Source organism: Apodemus sylvaticus, chromosome 3 (genome assembly GCF_947179515.1).
Source record: "Apodemus sylvaticus chromosome 3, mApoSyl1.1, whole genome shotgun sequence".
Classification (NCBI taxonomy): Eukaryota; Metazoa; Chordata; class Mammalia; order Rodentia; family Muridae; genus Apodemus; species Apodemus sylvaticus.
Genome location: NC_067474.1, coordinates 56270705 through 56284650, shown reverse-complemented (window position 1 = coordinate 56284650; position 13946 = coordinate 56270705). Strand labels below are relative to the sequence as shown.

At 51.3% G+C, this 13946-nt stretch overlaps 1 protein-coding gene and 1 pseudogene across 1 annotated transcript; both read right to left on the bottom strand.

Moving 5' to 3' along the window:
- Positions 1-5485: 5485 nt before the first annotated feature.
- Phf24 (PHD finger protein 24) lies at positions 5486-12612 on the bottom strand. The gene is made up of 7 exons (XM_052175461.1): positions 12238-12612; positions 10806-10991; positions 7596-7674; positions 7162-7367; positions 6672-6832; positions 6266-6361; positions 5486-5949 (listed from the first exon to the last, which is right to left on the bottom strand). The coding sequence occupies exons 1-7, from the start codon at positions 12610-12612 to the stop codon at positions 5853-5855; spliced, it is 1200 nt and encodes a 399-aa protein (XP_052031421.1). The 3' UTR covers positions 5486-5852.
- On the bottom strand, positions 11742-12020 carry LOC127679872 (small nuclear ribonucleoprotein F-like; annotated as a pseudogene).
- Positions 12613-13946: the final 1334 nt, after the last annotated feature.

Here is a 13946-nt window from a genome sequence, read left to right as displayed (position 1 = left end):
ATCTCTGCTCTATTACAGTTTTGGAAAAAAAAAACTTGAAATAAGTTAAATAAAAACATTTTGATGATCCTTTTTGAATTTGGGGGCAGTCTTTGAGCTTGGAAACCTCTGCATTTGATGTTTACTTAAAGTGGGAACAGAGGCCAGCCGCTCTGTAGCGGGCTGTGTGACTTCAGCACTGTGGACAGAGGCCACTGGCCGTACCTCCAGCTCTGCCTGGGACTGCACAGGGGTGGGAGATGGAACCCAGCTTCAGAGGGACCGGAATCCTAGCTGTGCACTGTTCCGCTTTAGACGTGCGGCGCCTTGCACATCTAAAGCGCTTTCCTCTTACCAAACTCATTCTGTTTTTGTTTTTGCTTTTCTATCACTTTAAAAGGCAGCCATGACAGGGACTGTGTTCTAGATTTTTACAGATGAGGAAATAGGTGTGCAAAGGCTGGATCCAGAGAACCCCTGGGAAAAAGGGAGTGTGGGGGGGAGAACACTGGCTCTAACTTGGTTGGAGGATTGAGTAGTACTGTTTCTCTTTGGGGGATGACTTTCTCAAAAGACAGAGGAACATCCTTGAGCCAGAGCCGCACCCGTGGAAGTTCGTGTGGGGAACAAGTGGCAGCTGGTGAGAGAAATGGCGAGGAGGGAGGAAGTCTCTGGCTGGCATTGCTGAGTGGAATCTTTGCTGTTCACAGAGATACAGGATTTTAATTTTTTAATTCCATCTTTATTTTGTGTATGTACGCATGCTATGACACACGTGGAGATCAGAGGGCAACTTATGGGAATTGGTTCTCATCATCCACCTGGGGATCGAACGCAGGTCATCGGCCTGACGGTACGCGCCTTTGCCCTCTGAAGCCATCTTACTGGCCCAGGATCTAGTTTTTATGCCTTTTGCTACCCTGATGCCCAGCTTCCCTGAGTCTGGAGAAAAGAAGGAACTCATGTGATGTCATCAAACTTCCTGAGCGGGGTGGACACTCTCTGCCCTGTGGGAAGACGTATGGAAGCTGAGGTGCAAACGTTGTGTCGATGGCGAAAGCTTCAGTAATGTGGCTACAAGCCCAGTTCTCTGTCTGTTTTGAGGAGTCGGGAGTGGAGGTGCTAGACTACACTGTAACAGGTCCCTTGAAGTGCGCTTTGACAGGCACCACATGCTCATACGTGCACACACCTTGCTAAGAACATGGCCACTGAAGATGGACTGAAGGCTACAGTGCCCTATTTTATACTCAGGCCAGGAATCGGCCATGGATGGGACATGTCAGAGAAATGGGAGGATCCCCAACACAGCAGGAAGCAAGCAGCAGGACAACGTCACAATCTGTTTATTATGGTTTCCGCAGTGCCCATCCGTGGGGGCCCCTGCTTGGAGTACTGTGAAGGCTGAGTTACAGGGAGGGTCATGCAGCTGCAGACAGGAAGACAGGACCTGGGGTCGCTCCCCTCTGATTACTGTCAAGTTACCTTCAGCAGAAGAGTACATGGGACAGGCACGAGGAGCCAGAGGGCCTGGGACCCTCGGTCACAGAAGGGCTCTCAGAGCCTCCCTCCCAGTCTGCTTGGCTAGAAACAAACCATGGATATGCCCTAATGCTCAGAGGCTAAACTTGAAGGCCTTTGCTAATTATGGATATAGAAAGGACAATCCTTTCTATTCCAAACTAGAATGGAATGGACTTCTTAATTATTTGTCTAGATAAGATCTAACCTGTATCTCCAGGCTCCAGGCCCCTGGGGCATGCAGCCCAGAGGGAAGCAATTTTCTTTAGTGTTAGTCTAGTGGGAATTCTGTAGCTTATCATTTTCTTTACAAGGTTGGCACACAGTGGCAAAAGGCCAGCCACAGCAGGCGGGATGCTTGGCTGCCCCACATTCCCAGGCTGAGCTGTGGGACCAGGCCATATACTCATCATGCCCAGCCAAGAGCTCCTTTGTCTGGGCTGCAGCCAGGATAAGAGAGATATAGTGAGCCAAGGAAACCCAGATGGCTAGGAGGACGTGGTGATTCGGCTGCACTGTAAATGGCAGGCTAGAAAGGGGCCACCGTTACAGGTGTTGCAAGGATGTTCTGAAATTTTGGCATCGAGGTTGTTTGGCCTTTTAGTGCCAAGTGCAGAATAGTCATGTGCCACATAGTGACATTTCAACCAACAACAGATGGCATGCACAATGGTGGTCCCATAAGTTACATTGCCTTACTAATGTGGTAGCTGTTTGGTTTGTGTAAGAGCACTCTTGATGCTTGTGCTATGAAGATGCTGCCTAGTGATAGAGTTCTAGGAATAGATTTCCAGAATGGAAGTGGGTCTCTTAATCATCAGTCCAGACAAGACCTGCCCCTGTTTTCCATGCTCTGGGCCATGAATGACTCTATAGACTTGTGTCTCTCTGTACACATATGCAGTTCACAGCTGTGTGTGTGTGTGTCTTTACTCCGCTGGCTGGAAGGAGACATGGAATACCAGAGCCTTTTGCCAGTTCAAGTTTCGTGCCTCCAGGTTGCTTTCCTTTGGTTCTTGGGTAGTCATGGCTGAATGGCCCCTACTAGACAGTTTCTGCTGATCCCCTCTCTTAGCCTTACTGATTTATGCGCTCTGGGAAGCCGGGAAGCCTGCAATGATTATTGTGCTTTGGACTAAGGCATGGGGCACCCTGGCACTCGCTTCCCAGTGGAGTGCCCACTTCTTCTGTGCTTCCTGTTTTGGTGATAGGAACGGGGGAACTCCAAGACTTGGCCACTTAAACAAGGTCCAGGTGACCTCCCTTGGGAAGCACTAGGGACAGAAAGGCAAGTGTTTACCCCGCCAGCCCACTGCTTGGGCTGGGGGTAGAAAGAGGCAACATATTCATGGCTTCTGCTGCAGCTTTCCTCAAAGGAAGAGCACTTGAGTTGAGTCAGTACCTAGGAATAAGGAAACTGCTTCATCCCTGGGATACCATAGGGGCCACTGCTCAAATGTCTTGCTGGGGAAGGGTGACTTCAGGGAAGGGAGGCCAAGGGACAGGCCTGGAGGGGTCATGCAGTGCTGAGTCATGCTCAGCAGCTCTGTCCCTGCAGCTCTGCAGTGGCATCCTGATGTCCCCCTATTTCATCTGAATATAGGGATGAGAACTTCTGGATGGAAACCAGGCCTGGGGAAGGTGGGCCTCAGAGAAGCTCATATGCAACCCAAGGGGCTCCTCGGTTGGAGCTCGGGATGGACAGAGTTGAGAAAAGCATTGATCTTAACGTTTGGCAGCCAGGATGGGAAAGACTGACAGATTTCTCATACCTTCATCAGAGCCAGACATTAATCTTTGCACTTGACAGGATTTCAGACAGTCACAGTGATAGAAAGGCTTGGAAAGGTAATGAGTCCTACTAGGTTGGTGAGCATGTACCTCTATAAACACTGCAGGGGGATCCGGGGAGGCCACATCAAAGAGATTATGGACACAGGGTTGGGGCTGGCTTCTGTTAACAACGGACTAGGGAGCAATGGGCCCTCCCTTTGGAACAACACTGGATGCTTATGGAGAAGAGGTCCTAGATAGGCCTGGTCCTGTGGAGGATGCGCTGTGGGGCTCGCTCTGCCGGGGTCTGATTCAACCTGTGGGCTTCTGTCATTCAACTGTACAGCAACAAGAAACAGCTGCTTCCAAGCAGCAAGCATCATCTTGGTCTGGAAAGGACCATGGGGCAAGAGATGGACTCCTAGTGTCCACAGCTGGGGAGTGGCAGAAAAATCACTGTCCAATTCCCAAAGCCCAGAGATGAATTGCCTCTGTTCAAAGTGCCTCGTGCGGCTCGGCAGCCCACAGCCACAGGGAAAGAGGGATGACTCATCCGGAGAGCGAGCTGGAGCCCCTGAATTTAACACGCTTTAATCTTCTCAATGGAAAACCCCAGGGCTGGCTGCTTCGGATGCAGTCCTTGAGCCCAGCAGGTCTGTGCTTTGTTCCCAACTCTATTCAACAATGGGCCATCTTACTGATGGGTCTTGGGAACATGGCCGGATCGTTTTCATTGTTGTTTTTGAGACCAAGTCTCACTTGTGTAATCATGGCTGGCCTAGAACTTGCTATTTAGACTAGTCTGGCCTTCAACTCATAGAGAGCCCCCTGCCTCGGTCCCTCAAGTAAGGGTGTGTGCCACTATGCCCAGCTCTGAGTAACAGTTTTTAAAAGCTGTGGATTTCAAAATGAACCCACATCTATCTCCTGTCTCATTTTGGTCCTAAATAATCCGTCTCCAGCAGTACACTGGCCTGCTTCTAGGTTAGGCAGCTCCTACAGAAAGAGAGCGCACAGGGCTCTTAGCGAGGCTTGGCTGCAGATGCCTGTGGCATCTGAGCCTCTCGACACTGAGCAGAGAGCTCCTTCTCCTGAGACCATCCACTTTAGCACAAGCGCTTTCAGCGGTGGAGACAATTCCAGCTTCTGCAGGACTTGGCTCAATTCTCTCTTGCAGAGCTCGTTGTCAGAACTGGCCATGCCTAAGTCATCTGGTTGAAAATAGAAATCCAGAATCTGGATCCCTGGGTCTCAGGGCTGACCCACACCTGAACTGACTTGAGAGCTCCAGAACTGGGCGGTGGGCTTGAGCAAGGCTTGGCGGCTGAGCCTGTTCCACCCCGGCTTCCTCCGCCTGCCCACAAGGTCCTCTCAGGCTCCATCTCTGAGCGCAGAGGGGAAGACACAGAGTGAGCAGCAGGGAGGAGCAGCGACTGGGGCGATGACAGAGGAACACACTGTCCCCTTCTGACGCCGACTAGGACTTCTGCACAGTTGAGATGCAAATCTCCACACGCCTTGGTTGTCTCTTCTTAAAAAGCACAACTGCTCAGGTGTTCTGCAGAGCTCCTTCAGGCTATATAAGGGGCTTGCCCGCCCTCCGTGTGATGCCACAGTTCTATGGCTGGTCCAGCGGAGCTGGAGAGGAGGAAAAGCCCGAGCTTGCTTCCGCATCCTCATCGCCTCCGGGGCCGCCACTTAGGCTAACGCATCTCACACACAGTGGTTCCTGCCAGTATATCTGTTCCTTTGGGTCCCTAGAGCTTTGGACCATTTGAAGAATAGGGACCAGGGGTCTCATCTTAGTTTTCCTGTTCTGCTAAGGACTTGTGAAGTTGGGGGACCTGGTTGAAAAGTTCCTAGAATTCTGGGTCTCTGGGAGAGACGGTCTCCACTTTGTCCGGGCAGAAACCCACAGTTAGTTTCCTTCTCTATCATGAGGAATTAGGATTTAAACACAAACTTCGGGATGGCTTTGAACTGTTCTCCCACCACGACACACCCGAGGGACATACAGACACTTAGGAATAGCAGTGGTCATCACCGAAGGGGGTGTCCACGTGGGCAGGGGCCTCTCAGCATCTCCAGGAGGGAAGTGAGTTTAATCTGTCCCCTTTCTCTTGGGAATCAGAACTGGCCAATGAAGAGTGAGGAGAGACCCTGTGATCTAAACCGGGGTGGGGGTGGGGCTCAACAAAGGGATTTTGGTCCTTTTTCATGGAAGAAAGAACCAGGAGTGTGAAGGCATGGATATCTAGGCATGTGTGTAGCTGAATATGCGTGTGCACACATGTATGCATGAGGTGGCAGGTAGTTTTATGATGAGAGGGCAGGAGGTGGTCCCTAGCAGGTGACAGACGCCACAGCTCTCAGTTCTCAGGCCGTCTCAGTGTGGCAATTCACATCCTGCCTCTGTTGTGAGGGAACCGGCGGCTTCGGTGCCATGAAGCTTAAGGACAAATTAAGATGTCGGCAGTGTCCCATTCCCACGAGTCTCGGTGCCAGAGGTCGGTAAAGGGAAAAGAAAGGAAAGGAGAGAGAGGAAGCCACCGTCCCGGAACAGAGCTTCTCTGTCCCACCTATCCTGGGGGCTTCAGGTGGATCGCGCCGCTGTTAGGACGAGCGGCCAAGATGTAGATGACATTCTCTCTTAGGAAGGTGGGCCAATCCACAAATCTGTAGAGGGAGAGAACAGATTTGCAAGGTGGGGCGCAGATCCTGAAGGCCCAGAAGGCCCAATCCCAGCGGCAGTTTGCCTTGGACTGGACAGAACTCAGGGGGGCCTTGCCTCGTGACTGACATGGTCAGGGCTGGCTCTGCGACAAAGCTAGCAGATCCGTTGTTCTGCCCTGGAGACCTGGGGTCAAATGTGTCCTTTTGGAGCCTGGTTTCTAGGGTGAGCATTTGCTATTCTGGGGTAGAAGTAGTAATGGCTTTACGTGGGTGTTACGGTAGTGGAAGCTACAGACAGCGAAGAAGGGGTTCAGCTCACCTGGACTCCTGCTCAGGGGGCAGCAGGGCCTTCTCCTGACTCTTGCTACTGCTGGCCGCTGGGCTGCTGTCTGCTATAGGACCCACGTGGCTGATGCTGCCAGGCACAAGAGCATGAGGTCAGCAGGGGACAGCAACAGGCCCAATCCTCCCAGACTCTGGTGAACCCACAGACCTAGCCACACTTGCTCAGTCTTTCTGAGATGGGGCAGCAGAGAATTTAGGACAGAGGCAGTCCCACAGACTGCCGGTAGGATCGCTTGTCCTCTGCCTAGTTCACGGGCAGATCTTCTGCCAATAGGACGGAAAAGAAGCACATGCTACAGCAAGCACCTCCAGGTAGAAGGAGGAAGAGATGGGCTAAGAAGGGGGGGGGACTAGGCAGGGGGGCCTGGTGAGGCGCAGACCTGACACTGCAGGAAGGAACCTCTGTAAGGCGTTTGCAGAACCAAGAGTGCCGGGCCTGGTGGCACTCCGCCTCACTGATGGTGCTCCCTCTGCCCCGTGCCAGGAAGGTGGCTCGGGCTCGCTCCCTCTCCTTGACGGTGAGAAGCCTCAATAGAGAGTTCTGGGAAAGAAGAGATAAGTTAAGGTCCTGAAGGTAAAAATACCTTGAAAACCACAGAGAATTGCACTTCCATTACCTAACCTTTGCTGCTCTCCTGAGAAGTTCCCAGAGCCTCTTTTATAGCCTGGCATTTTTAGAGGAGTCTGGAACAAGCTAGTCGTCTTAAGCAGTTTCCTCAGCCCCGGTTACTGGTCATCTGTCACCGGATGGTCCCGGAACCCTTTCCTGATACACACTCTCGCTCAGACAGTTCCCAATGCTCCCTCACACGCCCAGCATGCACCTTAGGCCTCTGTCACCCATGGGCATTCACTACTGCCGCTCCTCACCTGGGGACGCAGCTGCTGCAGCAGCAAAAGGGATTCGTGGGACAAGAAGTCGGGCCACTCCACATGGCCCCGGTGCTCAGGGTCCAGGGCTGCGAACTGGCGGGCCGCCTGCTCCTCTTGCTCATCCGTCAGGGCCCTGCTGCTCTCCCCTCGCTTGGCTGCTTGGTGGCGGTAGCGCACAAAGTCCTCCAGGGTCAGGGAGCAATCTGTGGGAGGCACCCTTGCTGGCCATGGCCACCTTCCTCAGCCTTGGACGCTTCACTGGCCTCCAGGGCACCCCAGGACCCCTCAGCCCCAGCTCCCATGGTCAGAGGAGCTCGGGGAGCTGAGGTGGAAGTGGGTGCTGTTCACCCTTACTCTCCAAACCCCACCGTCCATCCCAGGATGGATAAAGGGATGTGTTTGGTCCCCCTCAGCAGCACCAGCCCGCTTACCAGGGATGACCTTGCAGCGCTGAAAGGTCTCTGTGAGACTGTACATCTCCTCCTCAGTAAGCAGCAGGTTAAGGTTGTCCTAAAAGAAAGTAAAAGTGGAGTTAGTTGGTGGCCACACAGGGTGGAAAAGCTAAGGGTTGAGAGGGATGGAAACAGCCTCTCCACCAGAGATGAGGTAAAATCCGCCGATCTCAACTACCCAGCCACTGTCAAGGAGACTGGGGCTGCGGGAAGAGGGAAGATCTGCTCGGAGCTGAGTGACTCTGAGTTTGAATCCCCACTCCCCACCCCCAGAATCTAGATATCCTGGCTTTGACCCAGTCTCTTCATTCAATAACTGCTTTCAAGTTAGCCTGTGAGCTGACCTAGGGATGCCACAGAAGCAACACCCAAAGCTGCTGTGGGTGTAGCGCCGGACAGGAACTCGGCTGTAGGTCCTAGCTCTACCCCTCAGACCCTCAACATGTATTTACTTTATGTGCAATGGCTTTGCGGCCTGGTTTACAACACATCTTAGTTATAAAAAACAAATAGCCCTGCTTCTAGTGGGTTGTTCACACTTTAAATGATTCAAGACTGGTTTTGAAATGTCCTTAAACAAAGCGAAATTTTATAGTGTCATAGAAGTTTAATTACTAAAAAGCACTGAGGTCTTATTTTGTTAGCATTACTATCGAAGGTCCTTTGTAATGATTAGTTAACTTTCCTCCTAAAATAGCAGCCAAGAGCAGACTCAGACACCTCGTGAGTTTCACAAGCAATCCTGTGATTCTGTCATGGAACACCCATCGAGCGCCCGGTGTGGGCCGTGCACATGCAGTGGGCACAGCACTGTGATACTTGGTACTCGGTGTGCCTGCTGCGTGTGCGTGTGAAGGGAACCAAGGAGAACTAGAAATGAAGACCTGTGAAGCTCCTCAGACGGCCCTGACGGAGCCCCGTAACTCAGGCCTTTTTTTTTAATTCGATATATTTTTTATTTACATTTCAAATGATTTCCCCTTTTCTAGCCCCCGACTCCCCGAAAGTCCCATAAGCCCCCTTCCCTCCCCCTGTTCTCCCACCCTCAGGCCTTTCTTTTAAGGACAGGGGGTAGGGAGAGGGCAGTTGTCATGGTCAGATCTCTGACTTCTGAGGGAAAATGGATTAGAAGAGCAAACTCTGGTGGTAGGGAGAGCCACCAGGTGCTGGACAGCGGCACAGGTAAGAAAAACCGAGTGGCTAAACCAGGGAACAGGGAAGGGGAAGAGGCCGGAGATGTCAGAGGTCATCTGCACCTGCTGACTTACAGGCGGGGAGGGATGGGGGTACCGGAAACGTGGGGACTGGCAAACTGGTGAGTGATATTACTGCTCACAGAAGCAAGGAGTGGGGGAAGAGCAGGTTTAGGCAGAGAAATCAGTTCATTTCGGGACATTCTGAGCATGAAGTACTGGTGAGGCATCAGGACGGAGAAGCCTCTGAGACAGGAAATTTAAGTCTGGGCCCAGCTATGGCATTGTTAATATTTAGATAGTGGGCTGTGAGGAATATCGCATTTAGAACTGGAACAAACCACGGGTTCGCAGAAGTAATGGTCAGGGAAGGCTGGAAGAGACGGAGTACTGGGTCCCAAGCAAGACTGCAGCCTGGTGCAGCGGGTGGGGCCGGATGCATGGGTCAGACATGCACATGCATCGGGGGAGTTTTTATTCGGAAACATTTTCTCTACTTTGCACATATTGTATAAATTCTAGAAAATACCTAACTACCAGAAGAAAGAGGAGGAAATAAGGAAATGTTGACTATTTTGTTCAAAAAGGCTGACTAAGAAGATGCGTGAGAAACAGAAGATCTTTGATGACCTCAACACAAGCCAACTCAACAAAGTGCTGAAGGCGGAGGTCACATTGGAGGGCGGAGAAGTCAGGAGACAGTGAAATGCCCTTAAGAAGTATGATTATGAGTGGAAGGAAAAAGAAGGGAGGAACTTGGAGGAAGGGTGTGCGACAGGCCCATGGAGGTGGTGGAGGCAGCTGGACCCTGGCAGAGATGGGAAGGAAGCAGAGGGTCCCGGGAGACAGCGAAGGGACCTGGTTGACCCCGGCTCATGCCGGCAGCACATTGGCAAGCGGGGCTGCTGAAGTGGAAAGGCTGGTGTTCGGGTGGCTGTGTGCGCGTGCGCGTGCCTGTGTGTGTGCGTGTGCGTGTGCGTGCGTGCGTGCGTGCGTGTGTGTGTGTGTGTGTGTGTGTGTGTGTGTGTGTGTGTAGCTGTGTGCATGCATGCATGCATATGTGTGCACGTGCATTTGTGTGTGTGTGTGTGTGTGTGTGTAGATTGGGGCAGAAGGGGAGAGGAAGATGGTAGAGCAGAGTCTGGTGTGGTATATTCTACAGGGAAGGTATTTCAGCAACTGGAAGTAACTTGTAGACTTCATTCTTGGGGATTAGCCGTGGATGGAGAGTCAGAAAGTAGCACATATCTGCTTTCTGCAGACAGTGGAGGAAGACAGTCGCCAGCTGCTCCTTACACGGGACCAGAGGGCAGGAAAGACATCCGCACAGCAGGCAGGACAGGCCGGGATTCCGCCCAGGCATGATGATAAATGGCTACGAATCTGGCTTTCAGCAGAAACCTTAGACTCTTTCTGCCATTAGAAGTTGGAAGGCATTTATATATAGTTTTATATATATAGAGAGAGTTCTGAATCAATGCAGTGTTGCTCTTTAATTCACGCAATGATCACTTCAGAGATGAAGAACAGAGGCTTCTAACAGGCTGCAGGCCAAGTGAGGACCGCAGGACTAAGTATTTTCCTGTAACAGAATCTCCCTCTGCGGGAAGCAAGCTGTTCAGGATGCCGGGTCGGTCTCTCAGGTGAGTCTCACGGCACATGACAGCCATAGACTTTCAAGAGAGCACTGCCCTATGCAGGGTTACTTTTGATTGGTTAGGCCTGTTCTTTTTCTTATTCTTAACTGAGGGCGGTTTTCTCCCTCTGGAACATACTTGGCAAGGTCTGGTGTGTGACCAGTGGGCTTGCGATTGGCGTATTTTTTTTTAAGTGCCACACAGTGCACCTCACAACCAAGACTGATTTCCTAGCTCCAGGACCCTTGCACACACCATTAGAGAAGCCCCTTAGGTCGCTGCTCAGAGACGGTTATTTTTAAGACTAGGCCTCTGGGGAGAATGCCGAGGGTTCCCCCTGTCTGGCAGTCCAGACTCACACAGTAGTAGCAGCTCCAGCCTGTCTCTGTATGGGCCATCTCAGTCACCTCCACTGCACTGTCCCCTTGGAGGTAACCCATGCGACGCAGGCAACCATCGTGGAAAACCCTGGTGCAAATTCTGCATGGGAAGAGGCTCTCGGCGGTCCAGACTTCACAGATGTCACACATCTCATCGTTGGCAACCTTGCAGGAACGAGAAGGGTTTGAAAGTACAGATAGCGAGATTCCACAGCTGCTGCATGGCATGGGTCACCCATCACCCACGGGTCTCTAGGGCCACCGTTCAGGTGTGAGCGTTCTTCCGGCGGACAAGCACTAGGAAGCTGATTAGGGATCCATTACTGATTCTGAACAGGGATTCTATTAGTGTTTTATAGAGGATAATCTGTGTGAGTGATCGCCCAAGCATCATAGGACATATAACACCCCTAGCTCGCTCGACACCACACACCAGTAGGAACCCCCAGCCACATTCCCCCTTCTCAGTTTCCCAAATGTCCCCTCCAAGGGTTAGTGCCCTCTGTGGGTGAGAATCCAAAGATGACAGGGTGAGCACTAGGACTGCCACCCCCACCATTCCTTACCACGGGAAAAGCTCAAGCTCTTCTCCATGACTAAGCCAAGATATAGCTAGTATTTTTATTCACATGAACTATTGTTTTCCTTTGTGGTACTGGGGACAGAATGCAGGGACTTGAACATGTAAGTCAAGCAACCCACACTGAGACACATCTAAACCTGTCTTGTGGGAAAAAGGACTGTTCCCAACTCCACTCCATCTTCTGGTGCTGAGTCTCACTTCAACCACACCTAGCTTTCCCTATCTGTCCTGTCCTTTGATTCTTTATTTTTTTCAAGTTAAAAAAAAAAAAAACCCAAATCTTTATTGTATGTGTGTGTGTGTGTGTGTGTATCCCCCAAGATGCTATTCTGCTATTCTCTCATTTCCCCATCTTTCTCCTTCTCTTCAACGCCTCTGATATAGAGGACATTGTTACACCTTATTAGAGCTTCACCCAGATGTCCTTACAATGCCCCATCTATGTATTCTTCTGTATTTGCAAGCTGCATGTTCATGTAGCCATCAACGGAGACCAGGTAGCCCTTGTACTCCATGCCCCACTTTCACCATTTCACCCCACTAAGTTTCACCATTCCCAGCTTTCCTATCAGTCCATTGAGAAAAGGCTTGGAATTGAAGGGTAAACTCATCGGGAACACCGGCAAGCCAAGCGCTGCACCCCTCTAGCCGCTGCCCGCCCTGCTCCTCACCCCACCGCTGCCCGCCCTATCCCTCCGGACTAGAGCAGCTGCCGCTACACCCCTACACCGAATCGACTAAAAGAAAATCCGGTGTTAAAAGAAAATCCCGTTCTTTGATTCTTATAAAGGCTAAGACAGGAAAATCCTGCCTTAACATAACACTCACAGACTCCCGGGGCTCCAAGCAGATATCTGGAGGTTTGTCATCGTCCAGCTTCCGGGTGGGGCGGATGAAGGCAGGGGGCGTGAATCGGCTGGTCCTGTCAAATTCCTCCGGCTCAACTCCACGGCCATCTCGGAGCCGCTCCCAGGCTGCGCGGTTGATACTGCTCTCTTCCTGGACCACGGCGGCGGCCTCTGCTTCCTTCTCCTCCTGTACTTCCTGAACAGAGCCCTCCACAGTGCCACGGCGGGACCCTGGTAGCTCACCCCCACGTCTAATGGAAGGCCTGTCCCGTAGCCCATCCTTGAAGGCTGACACAGCCAGGCTCACCTTCTGCACCTGCTCTACTGTCTGCCGCTTGGACATCAACACCCCCATGGCTCTGTGGACAAAATCAGTTTTATCCATTCATGGAAAAGGCAGGTACTGTTAAATAGTGTCGGTCATGACTCCTAGTAGCAAGACATTCTGGGGAGAGCACTAAGAAGTCAGAAGACGCTGGTTCTGCTTCTGACGGGCTAGCCAGTTTTGGTTTTCCCTTTTATAGGAAGAGGGTTACCTGTTTGGCACACTGCACAGGGTTGTCATGAGGACATGAGGATAACACAAGGAAACGAACTTGGACTGTTGATACAGCACCACAGTAGAAAGAAAGCTTGTGATGAATTCACAAAGCTCTGGGTTTGAACTCAGCAAAATGTGTGTGTGTGTGTGTGTGTGTGTACATAAGAGATGCACATGCATACACACAGACACATATGCACATATACAGGCACATACACAGACACACATGCACACACAGACACACAGAGACACACATGCACACATAGACATACATGCACACACACGCGCATACACAGGCACACACATGCCCATACACAGACACACAGAGACACACATGTACACATACAGAGCACACACATACTACATACAAGAAGGAAAAGGTTAAACAGTTCTTAATAAGTAGCTAGTATTATACATATGTGAAATAGTATCTGCCTTCCTTGTTATTTGAGAGCTGACTTAGCCTAGGGGTGTCAGTCCTCTGCTGCTTTGAGGTGGTTGGGACTCCAGATACTAAGTTTTTCCTCTCCCTTAAAAGGAGATTCAACATATTGCAGGTTTTCTGATCGAAAGACAGCACCTCTAGGAAGTACTGTGCACAGTCTACCCAGGGTCTGTCCCTATTGAGGTGCTGGCTAATTTTCCAGCCAGAGTGAATGGATTTCTATTTTTGGAAGACTTCTGAATCAGGCATTCGGGAAACTCTGTCACGTCCCTGTATGTGGCCAAGGTCACAAACACCCTTTGTGGGTCTCACACAGGAAGCCAGTCTGTCCAAGCTCTGCGGTAGGCGCTCTGCTCTCCTAAGACTTCATTCATGTTACGCTCACATCTTCACCTTTGTCTTGACACTGTCCAAGGTCTGTAACTTTTCACAAGTCAAAAGGAATGGCACCCTGTCCTCTGCAGGACCACACCACCGTGTGGGACAGCAAGGGCGTGTCGCAGCACAGTGCAAAGCCCGTCTTTTCCTTTCTGCTCTGGGAGCTCAGTGGGAGTCGGCCGGGCAATGCGTGCTCGCAGTAAGCAGAGCACAGTCCATTCTACCCGTGCCCTTGGCACACGCCAATCAAGGCTTACACGTTCAAGGTATGCTTCGTAGGAAGTGGAGATGGGATAGCACCACACCACTCAAACCTTTAGATGTC